The sequence below is a fragment of the Leptonychotes weddellii genome, chromosome 5 (genome assembly GCF_054177405.1).
Source record: "Leptonychotes weddellii isolate Sample4059 chromosome 5, ASM5417740v2, whole genome shotgun sequence".
NCBI classification, from domain to species: domain Eukaryota; kingdom Metazoa; phylum Chordata; class Mammalia; order Carnivora; family Phocidae; genus Leptonychotes; species Leptonychotes weddellii.
Genome location: NC_138373.1, coordinates 27,702,273 through 27,720,451, shown reverse-complemented (window position 1 = coordinate 27,720,451; position 18,179 = coordinate 27,702,273). Strand labels below are relative to the sequence as shown.

The 18,179-nt window shown below is 50.9% G+C and overlaps 1 protein-coding gene across 12 annotated transcripts in view; it reads left to right on the top strand.

Moving 5' to 3' along the window:
• Window positions 1–18,179, top strand: part of CLEC16A (C-type lectin domain containing 16A) — a 194,689-nt gene that overhangs the window by 33,386 nt on the left and 143,124 nt on the right. For 10 of the 12 annotated variants that reach the window (XM_081820022.1, XM_081820029.1, XM_081820024.1 and 7 more), the window contains exons 9-10: window positions 257–370; window positions 16,317–16,548. In XM_081820022.1, coding sequence (XP_081676148.1) covers window positions 257–370; window positions 16,317–16,548 — 346 coding nt within the window. The remainder of the gene's footprint in view (window positions 1–256; window positions 371–16,316; window positions 16,549–18,179) is intronic. The other 2 variants (XM_081820023.1, XM_081820026.1) reach the window with 1 other exon arrangement.

The window sequence follows — 18,179 nt, the reverse complement described above, 5'->3', positions numbered from 1 at the left end:
GCTTTAATGCACTTCCTTCCGCTGGGGAGCAGCCAGCCAAATAGGCAACAGTCTGAATGAAGGAGGGGCCGACCCTGGATGGAGAGTGGCATCACTGGCTTCTCCTAAATGGGACCCATTCTTTGGATTTTGCTTCATGGGGAATGCTGCTCAACACAGGGCCTAAGTAGCCCAACCTAGTTGTTTCTGATCCAGAAAGGGAGAGGTGGAGAGATTGCAGCCTTTAATGCAAATCCGATGTCTTCTTTCTCACCAGGTCTTCCTAATTATACATCACGCACCCCTGGTGAACTCGTTAGCTGAAGTCATTCTGAATGGTGATCTTTCTGAGATGTACGCTAAGACCGAACAGGATGTTCAGAGAAGTTGTGTAAGTCATTAGTGTTGGGACTGTTCCTAGACCTTGATAAGAAGCCGCTGCTCAGTTTGCTCATGTGTGTGTTTCTCTAAAACCAGAAACCGCAACATTCTGCCTCTACGGCAATGATGATGTGTAAGCTGGTCTGGGATTCAAGGAACCTAATCAGAGTCTTGAAATGTGTACCCAGGAAAATCTGGGTTGGGTACTGAGTGGATCTGATTGATTGTATGTTATTGAACAGGAAATTGTACTGCTCTGGGCCCCAGATTATGTATCTGTGAGACACTGTTACTGGGACGGAATGAGAGAATACTTATCTAAGGCACAAATACCTACAGAGGCTGGACAGAGAACATCTATGTGATGTGGACCCCCATGAGAGAGTAGTAGGGAAGGGTGGGGACTGTGGCAAATTGGAGAGCATATGCATCCTTTGTCAGTTCTGCAGGAATATGGATGCAGTAGTTCCTGGTTTCCTCATATTTTCAGAGAAGCTGGAAATCTCCATTTGGATGCAAACACTCCCGAGTTTTAAACGATCACCCAGCTGTGGCCTAAACAGAGCACATCTGCGGTTTGTGCATGTTTGTGCATTTTGCACTCTGCTAAGGGAAGACTCCCGAGACTGGTGGTATGATTTCTTCCCAGGTTTTCCCAGCTTGGCCCCTGTGTCTCTTGCCTGTCTTCCCTCCTACCATCCTGCTCCTGTGTCCTGAACTCCAGGCTTCCTTGGTACCGGTCCAGCTTGCTTTTTCCCCAGCATGCCCTGTGTTTCTGCCTTTGTCCCTGTGACTTCACCGTACCTGCACCCTGGAAGGCCCTTGCCCCAGGTTCCCTCTGCTTGCAGCAGCTTTAAGCAGCTTTGGCGGGCACCTTGTCTCCTCGTATCTGTTGCAGCTTGGGCTTGGCATATGTATCTGAGATGAGCACAGTGTTTCACACAGAGGCTGTTTGGGGAGCACTATGTCTCTGCAACCGGTTTCTCAGGCAATAGGCACAAAGGTAACAGGGCTAGGTTTGCCCTTGGGCAGTCAACTCTGTTGCCATACCTGAGCTAGCAGGTGGGTGGAGTGTGATCCTGTAGTGCGAAAGGCCAAGACCGCCCGGAATGCAGTGACAGGAGTCCCTGCCCTGCTGGTTTTTCTGGTGTATGGTGGCTTGGCTGGGCCATTTGGCTGTTGAAGGGAGTCATAGAGCCTCTGAAAAGGTTCCCAGAAACTTTCTGGCCTTGTTGGTGGTGGCATTAGTTCAGCTGAGTTGAATGGGGCCCTTTCATGGCCTCTGTCTGGCCTATCCCTTCTTTGATTCATTCAACAAGTGTTTATTAAGCCCTTTCTTTAGATCAGGCACTGTGTTAGCTCTGCGGATATACAAAATCCTAAATAGTCTGTCTTGTTGGAGCTTTATAGTCCAGTAGGAGAGACTGATGTTGATCAAAGAGACAAACAAATGTACTATCGCAAGTCTTAGAAGTGCTCTAAAGGGAAGGAGTAGCTTTTGGCAAGAGGATGTAACCTAGAGGCGACAGGGTGACGAATACTGAACCGGGAAGGACTCCCCTCAGGGCCCGTGCCAGGACACCATAGATGAGCACACGTGGAACTAACTTCGTGTTTATGGAGCTGGAGACATTTCTCTGCAACTTTCTTAAACTCCGTCTTGCTGACTGAATGCAAGCAGTGGTGTGCTGACTCCACAGAACCCATGGGGCCTTCCGGTCCGAGCTGCTGAGGCCCCCCAGCTCCCTTCACGCACATTGTTTCACCCCATTTAGAAAACAGGGAGAGCAGGTCCAACTCCGGAGGGCTGTTGGTGAGGATGGGAGGGAAATATATCGAAAGTGTCCATCAGGTACCTGAGGGGTCCAGTCCAGCCCTCAGAGCTGTTTGGTTTGGTCTTCGAAGTATTTAAAAGAAAATTTTATGGATGACCAACTTTAACATTTAGGAAGTTCCACATAAAACTCCAGATTTCGGGATTGCGTTGAACAGTCAGCAGGTCTGGTCCCCATTATATACATGTTTCCGAGCAGCAAGCTTCTCCGAGGCGGCCCCCGCCATCAGACGGGGCATGTGTTTGCCATTGGATGTGCTCCCTCCCCACGCAGCCTCTACAGACCCGTACGGCATTTACGTTAATAGCAAGCTGGGATGTGCTGAGACCCTTTGGACTTTCTTTGGTCGCTGCTCAGGCTTTGTCCCAGAAGGTCTTCCTGTAAGACATTCAGTGCCAAAGTTTGACTTGGTATTCCGAGAGATGAACGCAGAGATCTTTGGGGTGCTGGGGTTTGCAGGTTTTTTCATTGTGATTGATAGGCATGCAGTTGTGAGAAATAATCATACCCCTTGGCCTGGTCATCCTCCAGTGGTTACATCTTACAAAACTCTAGTACAGTGTCACAGCAGGATACTGGCCTCAACGCTTGGGGTTTGCAATTTGAGCAAAAGCAAATTGCACAAAGTTCCTGGCGACCGCTCAGCTTGGGATACCCACTTTGGTCGAACCCTGTAATGAGAGGGAGCATTAGGAGATCTGTTCTTTCTCCTGCTGGCCTCCTTTTGGGATGAAGTTCCTGCCTCCATTGTGATAGACACACAACTGCTCGTTGTAGTGGACGCCTGAACCAAAAATGAGATTGTTTTGAGTGTGGAAGGAATTGCCAGCCCAAGTGAAAGTGTCAGCTTTCTGCTTCCGGGTATCGCCTTTCCCTGGGTGCAGAATCGAACTTTGTTGTGTTCGGATGACTGCACTTGAAACTTGGGCAGAGTGGAGGTGAACCCCATTTATGACTTGCTTGACAGTAGTCCTGGTCAGATTCACCTTCCTTCCCTCTGAGCAAGAACGGTCTCCTATTGTTTCCTGCCTAACTAGGATGTGGTTTGATCATGCTTGTTTTAAGTTTCTTGATCTTTTTTAACCTACTTTCTCCTTCCCGTAATTTGTAGATAAGTTACTGGTATTGCTTCATTTTTACCAGCAGACCTTTCACAAAACCAAACCAAAATTGAAGAGAGAGAAGCAGAGGGAAGAGCAGAGTTATTTGGAAAGTCTGTAATTTAGGGTTAAATTTAAAACACATCAGCATGGTTAGGTAAATGTCTAATTGAAATTCATCTGTGCATTAAAATCATATGGTTCCTGCTAAGGGCCAGTTCTTGCTATAATTCTAATGCAGAGCAGATCCTGTTTCTTGTTGAGGGAAATAGAGAAAGAGAACACTAATCCTGAAATTGCTAACGTCTCGTTATTTTTTGCAACATGAACATATAGATGACATTATGGGATAGGCATCGTTACCTACAGGTGCTTTTTTTTTTAAGGGTCTGTTTTCATCCTCCGCTTCTGTGGAATAGTTTCCTTTGTTTTGCATTCATTCAGTCCGTTTCCGCAGCAGAGACGCAGTGGTGCATAGTAAAGACGCGACCCCTGACCTCTTTGGATTTCCCATGCCCCGTTAGTGGAGGGGGCCTCGTCCGAGAGATGCTGACGTTACCTGTGCCATCTTGGGTTTGCCAGAGATGCTCAGGGGCACTCACTGCAGGAATGAGCAACTCGAAGCGTGAACTGGGGGTCGGGTCACAAGGGCTCTTGTGATGTTCTTAGTGACTTTCAAAACAGAAATAGCTTCAGAGCCTGACTCTCACGTGCCACCTTCTTTTTGCTCCGTGGCAGGCTTTGGGGGAGGAGTGTTAGGGCGGATTGCTTTTGGTCCTGTTCTGCGTCCCACCTACGGGACAGTCTAGTGGAGTGGACTCTGGAGTCAGGCTGCTCAGGGCCCCCAAATCCTGGCTCCTGGTCTCACTACGTATGTCCCAGGGCAAGTTAGTCCACTCCCCAGGCCTCCGTTTCCTGGGGTCTGCAGAGAGGATTACATGCAGGGTAAAGTGCTTCTCCTAAAGCTTAGTGCACATCAAGACCTAAATATTAGATGTTATCATTACAATGATCTTAGTTTCTGAAGCCACACAACAACCCCCGAGTCCCCTACGTGGGACCTTCCTTCTTGGGATGATTAAGGTAGAGGCACGCTGAGAGCACCCCTTAGGGAGATGCCTTATGACTAGAGGCACTGAGGGCCGGGTGTTAGCAACAACGATGACAATTACAGCACTATTTGTTAAGTGTTGCCTTTTCTTGGCAGTGGGCTGAGCTCTGTGCATTTCTGGCCCTGCAACTTAGCCAGCCCCAGATTCGATCTCTGGAAAGTGCAAAGGCTTAACCAGCTTAGGTGTGTTCCTGCAGTTGGCTGGCTGTGAATTCAGAATGGGGACTGAGAATCCTGGGTGCAGAATAGGCTCGTTTGTCCCCAAACGAGGATGTCGACCACCCCTCTGTAGGCACCAGTTCAGCCAGTTGGAATGGTCTCCAGATGATTCTGGGAGGATCCCAAAGAGTGCGTGAGTGCACACCTAAAATGTTGGCAGCCAATTCTCTGCATGACACCCATCTTTCCTGGGAGCTGGGTCTGCTGCTAGCAGAGCACTCATCGGGTCGTAGCATGTGGAGCTGGCAGCTGAGAACCTAGCAGCCTGACTCCTCTGCTTCCATGCTTGCAGAAGCAGAGCACTAGTCATTGGCTTGGGTCCCCTGGTCACTGCTGCAGGGCTGTCATTGCAAACCAGGCTTGAATCAGACGGCAGCCAAGCCTCCTGCGCAGTGAATGCATCACGCAGAGTAGACCCCTTTGCAGCCCGAATGACAGTTACCCTGAATCTCTCAGTGACCCTGACCTTACTTGAGATCCCTGGCTAATCAGTGCGGCTTCTGAAGCACACATGTTCTTCTTCCTGAAAGTGGTAAGAGGCTTCTGGGAGAGGGCTGATGGTGCACACCGAAGGGAAAAATAGACCACTATAAATCAAGGGCCTTAATTTGGCACAGGTACAAACATTCCCACAAAAGAATTCGAGCTCATTGTGTATTCTCCCTTTCTTGCGGGGCCATTGTGGTCTCTCCCGTAATCCCTGAATGGAATGGTAGCTCCCGTCACCACTGTCGCCTGCAGAACTAGTGAGTGCAGAGGTGCTGATTCACGCATAAGAGGATGTGACAGAATCAAAGAGAATCCAGAGTGCGGCACCTTCCACTTACCAAGTAGGGTGCTGTTGTGGATGAGAGACCTCTTAGAAACAGTCACCTCGTCCTTTCCTATGCAGGTGGGGCTGGACAATGGACGGAAGTCCCATAGCGTGGAGGCTCACTGGGGGATAGCCTTTAGCCAGCACTGCGGGAGATTGCACCTGAGGGCCAGGGAGGCCGGTCCTGGTTCAGTGGGCCCAAGAAGGGCCAGGGGTTCTTGGAATGGCCATATATTGGAAGAGCCAACAGGGCAAAGCAGCGTGGGCAAGGTGGGGGTGAGGTGGGGGTGGAGAAGATTTGTGGATTGGACCCTAGATGGCTTTTCTGCACTTGCTGGGCAGCATGACACAGACTGGGCTGGGGTGTCCCCAAGGCTGGAGACTGCTTGCCCCCTGGTGTGAGGTATTATCCTCCCCTCCGTTCCCCCCCCCCTCCAGTGTTGAATGGGGACTGTCCCTAGTCTGCATTGAGCCATTGGTCAATTCTTCCAGGTTTCTGTGAAAAGTTGGAAAATCGGGAGTGGGGACAGAAAAATGAGGCACCCACTTCTTCCGGCGTCTCTGTCCAGGGACTTGGTTAGTTTTTATCAGCCGCCTGGCCCCTGTGGGCATTTGAGTTTTTTAATGAGACTCTGGGTTTCCTGAAGCCGGGTCAGCATTACTTATTCATCTATTTAACAAATAATTATTGGACAGGTACCACACACTGTTCTAGGCACCATAGTGCAGCAGGGAACAAAACAAAGACCCCAGACCTCCCAGAGCTTCTAGGAGCTTCAGAGAGAGAGGAGCAACGAAATTATTAGTAAACATTGTAGTGTGTTAAACGCGATTAGTGCTTTAGAAAAGCAACAGTAGTAAAGCAGGGAAGGGAGAGGGGGCAGCGCTAAGAGGCTTGAGTGGGGGTGCAGTTCTCCATAGAGTGGCCAGGGTAGGGCTCATTAGGAAGATGACAATTGAGCATAGATGTGAAGGAAGTGAGCGAGTGAGTCATGTAGATTTCTGCAGGAAGAGCACTTTGGCCAGAAAGAACAGTCAGTGCAAAGGCCCTGAGGCAGGAATGTGCCTAGTGTGTCAGAGGAACAGGAAGGAGCAGCTCGGCAGGGCAGAGTGTAGTAGGGTGAGGTCAGGGAGGGAACAAGCCTCTGAGGCATGTGGTGCTTTGGAAGCCATTGGGAGGTTCTGGAGCTTAGATCTGGAGGAATGGGAACATCGTAACCTTTGTGTCCCGGGTGTTTAGCATGGCTCTTGCAGTAAACATCAGTTGTCTTGAAATAACAAATCTCCATGAGGGAATTGAGTGCCTTGTGTGTAACGAGCCAGAGAGATCCAGTCTTGGCCTGTGCTGGAATCCTCCAGCCGGGAAACTTGGTTTTGCTCAGGGTGCTTTGTCTGACGGGAGGCTGGGGGGCTGCGCACGGTTGAGAAAAGAGCCACTCCGTTCACTTCCCTCCTTGAAGCTCCAGTGGTTTAATGACTATGGGCCAGGAGGGGAGTGGTGTGAATCAACTCACTGCCCAACTGAAGACCACAAGCGAGGCGGGTGGGCATAACTCAAATCCCAGGAGATAGTCGGTGGGGTTTCCCCAGTGAGTTCAGAGTTCCTGGCTGTCCTGAGATTGAGTGCCCACTGACCACTTGCTGTGATGCTCATAACCTTACCCCAGGGGACCCTGCTGGAAACCTCCAGCTTTATGAACAGAGAGAAGGGAAAAGAACGCTACAGGGCTTTATTGGCTCACACGGTATTGCCCTGGTCCCACTACCATGATGGGTCATTCCCCAGTAAAAGCAGCGCCCCTTTCTTCAGCACTTCCTGTGTGCCAGGCTGGCTGGCTTGCTCACCCCTCTTTCCCCTCCCACATGTGTTTCTGGAGCACCCACACATTCCAGGCAGGTGCTGTGCTGGCCTTGGGATACAGGATGAACGAGACAGACGAGGTCCCTGTCCTGACATTCTGGTAGGCGGAAACAGTAAATAAGCATGTCAATGCAGATTGAAGATTTGGATCTGGGAAGAAACAGAAACCAGCTTTGGGAGATGAAGGTGAGGGAAGACCTCTTGGAGGAGGTGGCCTTGTTGGATTGGAGGACTAAAGGATGAAGAGCTGAGTTGGGGGTCATGAGGGCAGAGGGCGGGTTGTGATGCGCAAGGTGTGGAAAATGGTGAATCAGAGACCTTGGTGGGGATGAGCTGGCTGGCTAGGATCAGAACAGGGGCCGCTATGCAAGAAATACTGGGTCAGTGGGAGAGGGAGCGTTTCTCATCTTGTTCATCTCCTTTGACCTCTCCTTCTAGGCTCCTGATAACCCAGAGTGTGGTGGTATTATTGTCACATTCTGTGCATGAGCTAGCCGACACCCCCAGAGCTTAGGTGATCATCCTGTCCTCCCCCAGCACCAGGGGATTGCAGGCATCCAGCCCCAGACCCCCCATGCTGCTTCTGTTTTGTGCCCTCCGTCACTGTCTGCAGTGACAGTCACTCCCAGTTGAGCATGACATGTGGGCTTCTGGGCCAAATGTTTGGGGTAATGGGGAGTTCCTAGTATCCCACAGCTACTTCTTTCTGGAAAATAAGTTACAGTAAAACACTTCCTGAAGAAATACCCCACAAGTGTTTGGTGTGTTGTCGTTTACTGAAAGAGTGTATTTTATTTTGCATGAGCCTTGAACACACCTCTTCCATCCTAAGTATCTTGCAATTAATTTCTCCCCCAGCACTCATTAGCTTTTGGTTGAATGCCAGGCACAACACTGAAGGGACAGACCAGGCAGCACTAGGCGTTGAGGGGGACAGAAATGATATGGCCTGGGGATGCGATGAGGCTGGCCTTGCATGGGTCTGGCAGGGCCCCAGAGCTTGCTTTCTAGGCGGTCCCACCCCCGTCTTGCTGTTACCTGCTGCTTCTCACACAGGCACAGTGCCCGGTGTGCGTGCAGTGCGAGTCCTCGGAGCTCTGAGATCATTGTGGTGCCAGATCGATGGGCATCTCTCTGGTTTTTGCCTCTGCAGCTCTAACACTCCCTGCTAATTGGCCAGTTCACGGAGAAGAATGCCACACTCCTCTCGTTAACGGAAGTGGCCCGTTAGCTCTTCACGTTTCCCCCAGTGGGTTTTATTTCCCCCCCTTACGTTTGGCAGCATTGTCCAGTTGCCTCACGGAGGTGGCTGCAGTTGTGCGTTCTGGACAGGCATGGGCCTCAGTTCAGCAGCCCCGTGTTACTCGGGGTTCGGCATGGGGCGTGCGCCCCTGGGGATCGGCCTGGTGCTTATGCTCTCTGATGTTTGCTTGCTGATCCCCGCCTTCTGGAATGAGAAGAGGCTCACTCTGCAGCGGTTATCAGCTGAGCTTCCCTTCACGGCTGGTTGCAAAGCCACTTGCTGCTGGTTATGGTTGGTGCAGGCCTGGGTCACTGGGACCCCCTGTGACATTCGGAGCCCTGTGTATATGAGACAAAATGGGGAATAATTACACATTGTCGGTGGCTGTCACGATGGTCAGGTCAGGAGGTGAGTGGTATGCCAGCCACCCCTGAGCTTCTGCGGCGCGGGCCCACCTGCTGCTATAATGAGCGTGACTGGGGCCCCATGGGAGGCCGGCCCCACATTGGCAGGCTTGCCAAGTGCTCGTTGAAGGGCGTGAACGCTGGAGCAGTGCCGCCCATCCGTCAGGCCTGTGGGCACTGAAGTCCACTCCCTGGATCCAGATCCTGGCTCTGGCTCTGCCTCTGCCGAGCAGGTGACCTTGGGCCAGTCCTTTGCCCTCTGCAGCTCCCTCCCTCCCCTAGTCGGCTGTCGGAGGATAAAGCGAGTCAGTGTCTGTAAAGTGCTCACAGCACCTTTCCGTTGCCCACGGGGCATCAGTGATTGTCGTTAGCACCTGGAAACAGGTAACGGGGAGGTGTGTTACCTTTTGGCCCCTCACAGAAGCCCTGTGGGGGAGGTGCTGCTGTGAGATCTGTTTGGTGCCTGTAGGAACCGAGGCCGTGGAAGAAGCTGGAGAGCGGAGGGACCCTGAGCCTGGACTCTGGCTGCTCCAGCGTGTCTGCGGATCCCACCCTTGGTGCCTCACACTCTTCCAGTCCCTGCCCCCGAGGCTGGGGGTTGGGGAGGCTGCCCAGGGGCCCGGGAGCGCTTTGGGGAGGCTGAATCCAGCCCACTCACAAGCCAGAACGCCAGCGAGCAGAAAGGGGCAGGTATGGTGCTGGGCGTGTTTGCATTCGGGAACTCATTTTAGCTCAGGGCAGCATGCGATGGAGCCACTATGGTCTCTCTTTGACTCGGGGGAGACAAACGCATTTGGTCAGGGCCCCTGGGCCAGTAAGTGAGAATGAGGTTGGACTCGGGTCTGCCCTTACGTTGGGCATGTTTTTGTTAGCATGGCCTGCCCCCTTCTTAGGGGGAAGACCTTGCTCCTAATTCTCAAATCCCTTATCAGAGCTATTTGAACAAAAGGATTCTAGTTGCTTCCTCAGAAGGTGAGCAGGCTAGGCCTGGGAGAGCCTGGAAGGTGAGCTTTCCTAGATCATTGCGATGGCTCCTACAGAGCCAGACACCAGCCATGTCACCTGTCCTAGGCCCTATCTGCCCTCTCTAGCCACCAGCCTCTTCCCGGAGCGGCCCACCTGCTGTCCCCATGCTGCTTTTCCTGCCCACTCCCTGCTCCCCTCCGCACCGAGCCACTGAGTAGGTACAAAGAAATGCACTTAGCAGGTCAGATCTACCAGGTACAGAGGCAGGGGTACCCTGACAGCTCCTCCCAGGCCATGAGCACCATGAGCTCCACCAGGAGCCGGTGACTGGAGGGGCCACCGACTGGCCCAGCTCCACCCCTGACTTCCCGTGTGCCTGCAGCACGTCGTGTCCCGGAGCACCACTGCCATCACCAGGCGCGCCAGCTCCAACGGCCCTGGCCTTGCCAGAAATAAAGGGTGAATGGCCGGAGCTCTGAGCTGGTCTTCCTACCATTCTCCTCTCCTCCCAAGTGTTCTGGTGAACTCCTGCTACCATTCGAGACTTGGACCAGTCATTTCCTTCTCTGTGAAGCCTTCCTGCGCTTCCCCCTTCCCGCCCCCCCCGCCGCCTGGCACAGTTCCTCACTCCTTCCTCCGTGCCCCCGGAGCCCCTGTGGGCTCCGCACAGGCAGGCCCAGGGCTGCCGCACTCCTGGTGTTTGGTCTGGCTTTGTGAGTAAGGTCAGTCCCCCGGTGATGGCTGTGCATCCAGCTTCCAGACTTGTTCCTGGCTTGTATTTAGGGCATTAGGACCATCTGATTTCCTTGAAAAGTCTGTAGGTGAATGTTTTTTAAATTGAGGCGTAACATAAAGTGCAGTGACCTTAGGTGCGTCCGTGGCTCTGTGCTTATGATTACATTTGTGTGTAACTTAGGGCAAGACAGAAGACATTTCTGGTAGCTTGTTCTCAGTCTCTACCCCCTCCCCCTTTCTAAAGGTGCCTTTTAAAAAAAATTGTGAAATACGTATAAAAGTAATGGATTACCTATTTTTAAGCATGGAGTTCAGTGGCATCAGGTACTTTCTTTAAAGGTACTCTTTACATTTAAATGGTGTTGGTAATACTTTCTTGGCCAAGGCACAATGACTGGATGACATAGAAACAACTAGAAGAGAAAGTGAAAGTTCCCCCAGCCTCACTGTCTTCAGAAGGGACCCCTGTTCGGAGCGTGTGTCACCTTCCAGATCTTGCTGTGTGCACTGCTGTGCACAGATCTCTCCACACAGGAAAATACAATACAGATGGACATGTTTGAATTGATAATTTTTTTTTTAAAGATTTTTTATTTATTTATTTGAGAGAGAGAGAATGAGAGAGAGCAAGCACATGAGAGGGGGGAGGGTCAGAGGGAGAAGCAGACCCCCTGCCGAGCAGGGAGCCCGATGCGGGACTCGATCCAGGGACTCCAGGATCATGACCTGAGCCGAAGGCAGCCGCTTAACCAACTGAGCCACCCAGGCGCCCCGATAATTTTTGTTTTTTAATTGTAAACGGAATCCTGGACGGGTTGCTGGATTGCAGCTTGCTTTTTCATGTGCCATCTGCATGTGGCCTTCCTAGGGGGCTGCCCCCAGACCTAACGGAGGGCGTTCTGTTTGACGCCTGGGGCATTGGCGGTGCTGCTGCTTCTCCTGAGTCCAGCGCCTGGGCCTTAGGTGTTTGTGTCCTCCCTCCTGACCCTTGGCTCGACACCCCTCTCCCTGTCCATGCAGAGCCGGCTCTCAAATTCCGCAGCCCCAAAAGGCCTTTTAGTTACTGCCGACCCATGGGGAGTCAGCTTCTGGAGTATTTACCTTTTATTTTGGGGGGCTCGATCCCAGGACCCCGGGATCATGACCCGAGCCGAAGGCAGATGCTTAATGACTGAGCCACCCAGGCGCCCCTGGAGTATTTACCTTTTAAACAAGGATGGAAGCCTTAGGGTGGAGGGGTGGAGACTAGATAAGGTGTTGTTAACCAGCAGGCTTTAGGGAGCAGTTCGGCCCTTGGGCCACCCCTAAAATCACACTGCTGGCCTGCTGCTGGCTCTGACCCCAGAAGCCAGCCTAGATGGCCAGCCCCAGAATCCAGGGCTCTCCCTCTACATCCCCTGGTTGGATAACTGGCAGAATCTCTGCTGGCAGCAAGGAAGGCCCCATATCTTCATGCTCCTCTTGCAGCTCAGGCTCCAGGTCCCTGGGAGATGAGCCCTTGGCAAAACCCGAACTTGCAGCATTTGGGAACCATAGACCTGATTTGTGGAATACTTTAGTCTGGGACATGCATGGTGGGCTCACTTTATGAGAAGATAAACCCAAAGGCCTCCTGATTTTTGACTCTGAAGTGAGCTTTTCCCCTTTTGGTTAGTTTCACTGCGCTTGCTTGTGCCCTATGCTAAAGTTAATCTCCCGAGGCTGTCAGGCTCCTGTTTTCTTCCGTCCCTCACTTTGCTTCTTTGTTGTTCTCTCTCTCACTTTGGGTACAGTATGGGTACAGGCAGCCATGAATTCACTCAGCAGCAGCCCACTGAGGCCTTGCCCTTCTCCAGGCACCTGGTTTTGTGTTGAGAGAATTGGGGGGGGGGGGCGGTGTAAGGTGGATGGGACCTTCTCTTGGGGGCTTTCCATTTGGAACACCTGGGATTGTCCACTGTCACACAGAGATTCCTGGGAGGCCGGCAGCCAGGAGGCTCTTGATGGGGGCAGTAGGAACAATCATGAATCTCTGTCCACGTATCCCAGCCAGACCCTGTCAGCTTCTCCATGGTAACTGCGGGGTTTTGATGCTATTAGCCTTAAGAAAAGCACAACCAGGCTTTTGAATATAAAAGAGAAAAAAAAAAAGGAAAAATAAAGTCTAAAATTCTAATGCTAAATGATTCCTGATGATTTTTTTTTTTAAAGTTAACGTGTGTACAGGATTAGACATTTCAAACCAAACAGAAAGGTCTAGAAATGAAAAAATGCAAGCATGCTTGTGTGCATGTGCACACACAGAACCACCTGCCTTCTTTATCCCCCAGAGATATAATCCTGAGATATTTGTAGGCCACTTTCCAGGAAAAGCGATTCACAGCATCGCGTGTAGCCTTTGAAAAGCTTTACCTGCAGGGGCCCCTTCTGAGCTCCCCGCTCTTGCTTTTCCACCCTGGTACCCGTTCTGAATCCGCGCACGTAGGTACAGAAAGACCTGGGTCTCTTTAACATGTACGTGGATTCCCATTCTGTGGACAGACTGTAATTACCTAACCACTCCCGTCTTGATGGACATTTAGGTTATTTCCAGCTGTTCACTGGGTAGGTTGCATTTTAAAGGTTTGAAATTTCCCCAGTAAACATGTCCTCCCAACACCTGACCGTCGAGAAAAGCAGATCCCTTTGGAAAGTTTTTAAATTTATTTTCACAGTTGACTCTTACCTTTTTTTTTTTTTAAGGCGGCAGGGAGAGGAAGGTGACTCCCCTATGTTGGATGCTTACTGAAAGAACTTTTACATCCATGCTTACGTGTAGTTCTAGGAGGCCGGAATTATCTGCCCTGTGTTTTAGACAAGGACTCTGATGCTCAGAGAGGACCCACAGCTCATGGCAGGGTTCAGCTGGGGATCAGACTGCTCTGAGCAGCCCTGGGACTCACACATTGTTTCGCTTCCCTTTGTTCTGCCACTTCTGTACATCCGAGTTCATAAAGAGCTCCTCGGGGAGAGGTTTCTACACCCATCCACGTGAATTTTTGCTTAGACCTTCTAACCAGGTGATGTTTTGCTCTGCATTTAGTCTCGGTTTTCTGTTTCAGAAAGCTTTAATTGCATATGGCATACTCTAAGATTCACTGGGAGTATGTGGTGATCAGAGGAAGCAGTGACTTTATCTTGGGACCCTAATTTCCTGGGTGTGAGTCCTTCAGCAGAAGATGTGGGGGCTGTCCAGGGCTGTGTTCTATCACACAGCATCCTAAGTGGGCTCCGATGGATGCTGTCTCTCAAGTGGTGCACGCTCGGGGCCTCCCATCTCTGGGCTCCCTGTCGTTGGCGTCTGTAATGCGCTATCTGGGTTTCCTGGGCAGTAGAATCCTATCTCAATTTATCTGTCATTTTTGTGGATGAATAATCCAAAGTGAGTAAATAAAAATTAATGTGTGGATTTGGATGCTAATTTAGCTTCCAGTTAGGTTTTGTTTTGAGCATTATTGAAATTAATCTGGGCTCCTTGAGCACATTCCACTTATTGGCAAGGTACGGTGGCCCCCAGAGTACAGTTGGTGGTTGGTTGGGGATAAATTCAGAAGATGGATAAACCATATCAAGATAATGGAAACGTTTTCTTTAAAACTTTTTTCTTTTTTAATGACAAAATGATGTCTGGATATCATCCAGGCCCTGAAAAGAGAAAAATAATTCAGTCAGAATCCTGCCCCAAACAGACCAGTTTTCTTTTGTTTTTTTTCCTTGCTAGACCCAGTCCATTTGCATGTAAACACTTTTTAAAGGGTACTGAGCCTGGAACGGAGTTTGAGCTCCTGATGAAGCACCCTTATTTCTGGAGGACCTTGGGCTTTGGGATTGGGCAGGCTTCAGTTCCAAGTCTGACTCTTGGCTCAGGAGCTGTGTGACATCGGGCACGTCACTTTGTCCTTCGGAGCCTCTGTTTTCTTATCTATGAAATGGGAGTGGCAATCTGTCTACCTCTTTTTTATTACCTGGACTGAGATACAACTGTGTGTTTCCCACAGGACGGGGCATGAGCCACTCGCAGCACATAGGCCTCTTTCATTTCTCTTAGAAAGCCTCCTGACTTCTCGGGGAAGAGCGTCTTTGTTTGGGGCCAGCTTCCTTTGGGGATGAGCTTTAACTTCCTGCTGGTACTTGCCAAGCCCCCTTTCTAAAGAGCCAGCATTTGGGGGGCGCCTGGATGGCTCAGATGGTTAAGCGTCTGCCTTCGGCTCAGGTCATGATCCCAGAGTCCTGGGATCGAGTCCCACATCGGGCTCCCTGCTCCTTGGGAGCCTGCTTCTCCCTCTGCCTCTCTCTCTCTCTCTGTCTCTCATGAATAAATAAATAAAATCTTTAAAAAAAAAAAAAAAAGAGCCAGCATTTGGCTGCATCCAGTACACCTTGCTTTTTCTTTTCTGTTACTTTTACAACAGCAAGATACACTGGTTTTTCATGCACTGTAGCAGTATACAGCTTTTTATTTTTTATTTTATTTTTTATTTTTTTTAAAGATTTTATTTATTTATTTGACAGAGAGAGAGAGACAGTGAGAGAAGGTACACAAGCAGGGGGAGTGGGAGAGGGAGAAGCAGGCTCCCTGCTGAGCAGGGAGCCCAATGTGGGGCTCGATCCCAGGACCCTGGGATCATGACCCGAGCTGAAGGCAGACGCTCAACGACTGAGCCACCCAGGCGCCCCAGTATACAGCTTCTTTTAAAGTAAATATATTTAAAGTAGAAGTTAGGGGTGCTTGGGTGGCTCAGTCAATTAAGGGGCTGCCTTTGGCTCAGGTCATAGTTTCGGGGTCCTGGGATCAAGCCCTGCCTTGGGCTCCCTGCTCAGCGGGGAGCCTGCTTCTCCCTCTCCCTCTCCCCACGCCCTGCTGGTGTGCTCTCTCGCTCTCTCTCAAATAAATAAAATCTTTTTTTCTTTTTTAAAGATTTTATGTATTTATTTGACAGAGAGCACAATGGCAGGCAGAGGGAGAGGGAGAAGCAGGCTCTCTGCTGAGCAGGGAGCTGGACGTGGGGCTCGGTCCCAGGACCCTGGGATCATGACCTGAGCCAAAGGCAGCTGCTTAACCAACTGAGCCACCCAGGCACCCCTCAAATAAATAAAATCTTTAAAAAGTCAATAACACCCGCATGCTGTACTTAAGACCTAAACTGGGCGGATGGTATGTGGGTTTGAATCCCAGCTCTGCTGCCCCCTGGCTCTTTGACCTTGGATGTGTCCTTTACCACCTCTGAGCCTCAGTTTTATCATCTGTAAAGGGAGGGAAACAACAGGATGACCTCATGGGGCTGTTGTCAAGTTCAAGTAGGCTAGTACAGTCAGAGCCCTTAGAGTGCATCTGGCACATGCAAAGTACCCTAAACGTGTTAACCAGAAGTGTGTTTCCTAGACAAGTGAGGGGCCTTTGGGAAGCACAGGGCTGGTGTTGGTAAAGTACAGAGTTTCCGACTTAGGGCGGTGGGCAATAAATGGTAGCTGGTGCTAATGTTTTGATGACTTAACAACAGTGGTGTTAGTCACAGTCCTGATGACAAAGTAGGAGGTAGCCTTTTTTTTGTTTCGGAAATAGAATTCCTTGGGGCAGCAACTCTCAGGCAGCTTGACGATGGCGTCCGGCGAGATTCCAAGGTTCCAATCCGTGTGTTGACTTCCCTAGGCCAAGCCCAGCATTCGGTGCTTCATTAAGCCCACCGAGACGCTAGAGCGCTCTCTTGAGATGAACAAGCACAAGGGCAAGAGGCGGGTGCAGAAGAGACCCAACTACAAAAACGTTGGGGAGGAAGACGAGGAGGAGAAGGGGCCCGCCGAGGACACCCAGGAAGACGCTGAGAAGACTAAAGGTACTGAGGGTGGTTCAAAAGGCATCAGGACGAGTGGGGAGAGTGAAGGTGAGTGCGCCCGTGAACGCCACCCTGCTGCCTGTGCCACGAGCCAGGCTGTCCCTTGTGTCTGGTCCCCGTTGTGTGTCCGTGGGCGCGTCTGTCCATTCCCGACGCTGGTGTACCTCACTCTGTGGGCCCAGCCCTTTGCAGGCAGCTGTGGGCAGGTCCACTGCAAGGCCTGCCTACATTGCATGGGTGACCCAGAGCAGGCTTCTTTACTCGAAACCCCATGCCTCGGTTTCCCCATCAGTAAACAGAAGCTAGCAGATGGTAGTTACTTTGTCATTACGAGAATTAAATGAGTTAGTACGTGCACCATGCTCGGAGCAGTGCCTGGCCTGTGTCGTAAGCATCTGCTGCGTTACTGCCCTCCCCATGTTAATTGCAGTTCTGTTAGTCCCCGTCACCTGCGATGCTGATTAATGACACGAGTCATTACTCCCAGTGCACTGCAGGGAGAAAACCCGCGTTGAATGAGATTATATACCTTTAATACGATTATGTTTTTTGGAATCAAACAGTCAAATATAATCCCCGAGATTCTTACATTAAGATTTGTCCAAATCTGTCTGTTTAAGAGTGAGGTACACCAGGGTTTGGTGCACATGTGCTCAAAAAGCAGAATCATTCATTCCTCTTTTTGGTTCGTGTTGGGGATGATTCTGGTTTAATTTCCACCTTCCTCTGGCTTAGATGCTGATACCTTCTCGATCTGGAGAGCAGTGTCTGCTCCGGAATTAGGCAAGCTTCAGCTGTGCAGGCTCTTGTTTTGGGGCTGGGCGCACAACCACACAGATGGGGTGTCTGGCCACGGCCCCGGGCACCCGGGGTGGAGCAGCGGATGGGGTAGAAGTGGGATGGGGGCTCTGCTTGCTGGGCCTGAGCTCCCACCACAGCTCGTGGGACAGACTCGGGCTGTCCTCAGCTCCCGCTGTGGGCTGTCCTCCTGGGTGTGGGGCTGGTAGTGAATCCTCCAAGGCCAGCAGCTGTTGCTGGCCCATCGGTCTGGACTGTGTGAGTCCCTATTCCGGGGGGTCTGAAGCTGGGAAATGGAGTAGCTCCGTAAATCAGTGACCGGGAACTCCTTTGTTTTGGGGAGTTTGCTGCGATTATGGAGCCAAAACCCGCCCTGTCCCCACCCTGCTGGCCGCATTCTGATTTTCTTGGCAGTTCTCAGGAAATGCCACGATCCCATTTTGATAGGTATAACCAAAGCATCTCTCTGGTGCCACCCGGCCCTCTTTTTAAGGCTGAGATCCCCAGCATGCTTTTATTTCTGTTCAAAGTGCACAGGAACCATTTTGACATAGGAATTCCTGTTTGGCTCAGGACACGGATGCCAACAAGTATGACTTTGGTGGGGAGGTGAGGGGCAAATGCAAGGTAAGCAAGCCATCTTAGTTGGCTTATTTGCCTCTTTTTTCTTTCTTTTTTTTTTTTTTAAACACAGGAGAAAACTGTGTAAACCCTGGGGTTTAGTTGTCCTGTGGCCACACTAGGGAGAAAGGAGGAGGATTTCGCCCCATTTTGAACGCTGTGTTCTTGTCGATTTTGTTTTGGAAAGATGCTACCTCTTTCATTCCAATCCTTTTAAGGGCTGCTCTTAAACCAGGCCTGGCCATGACTAACCCTGGTGT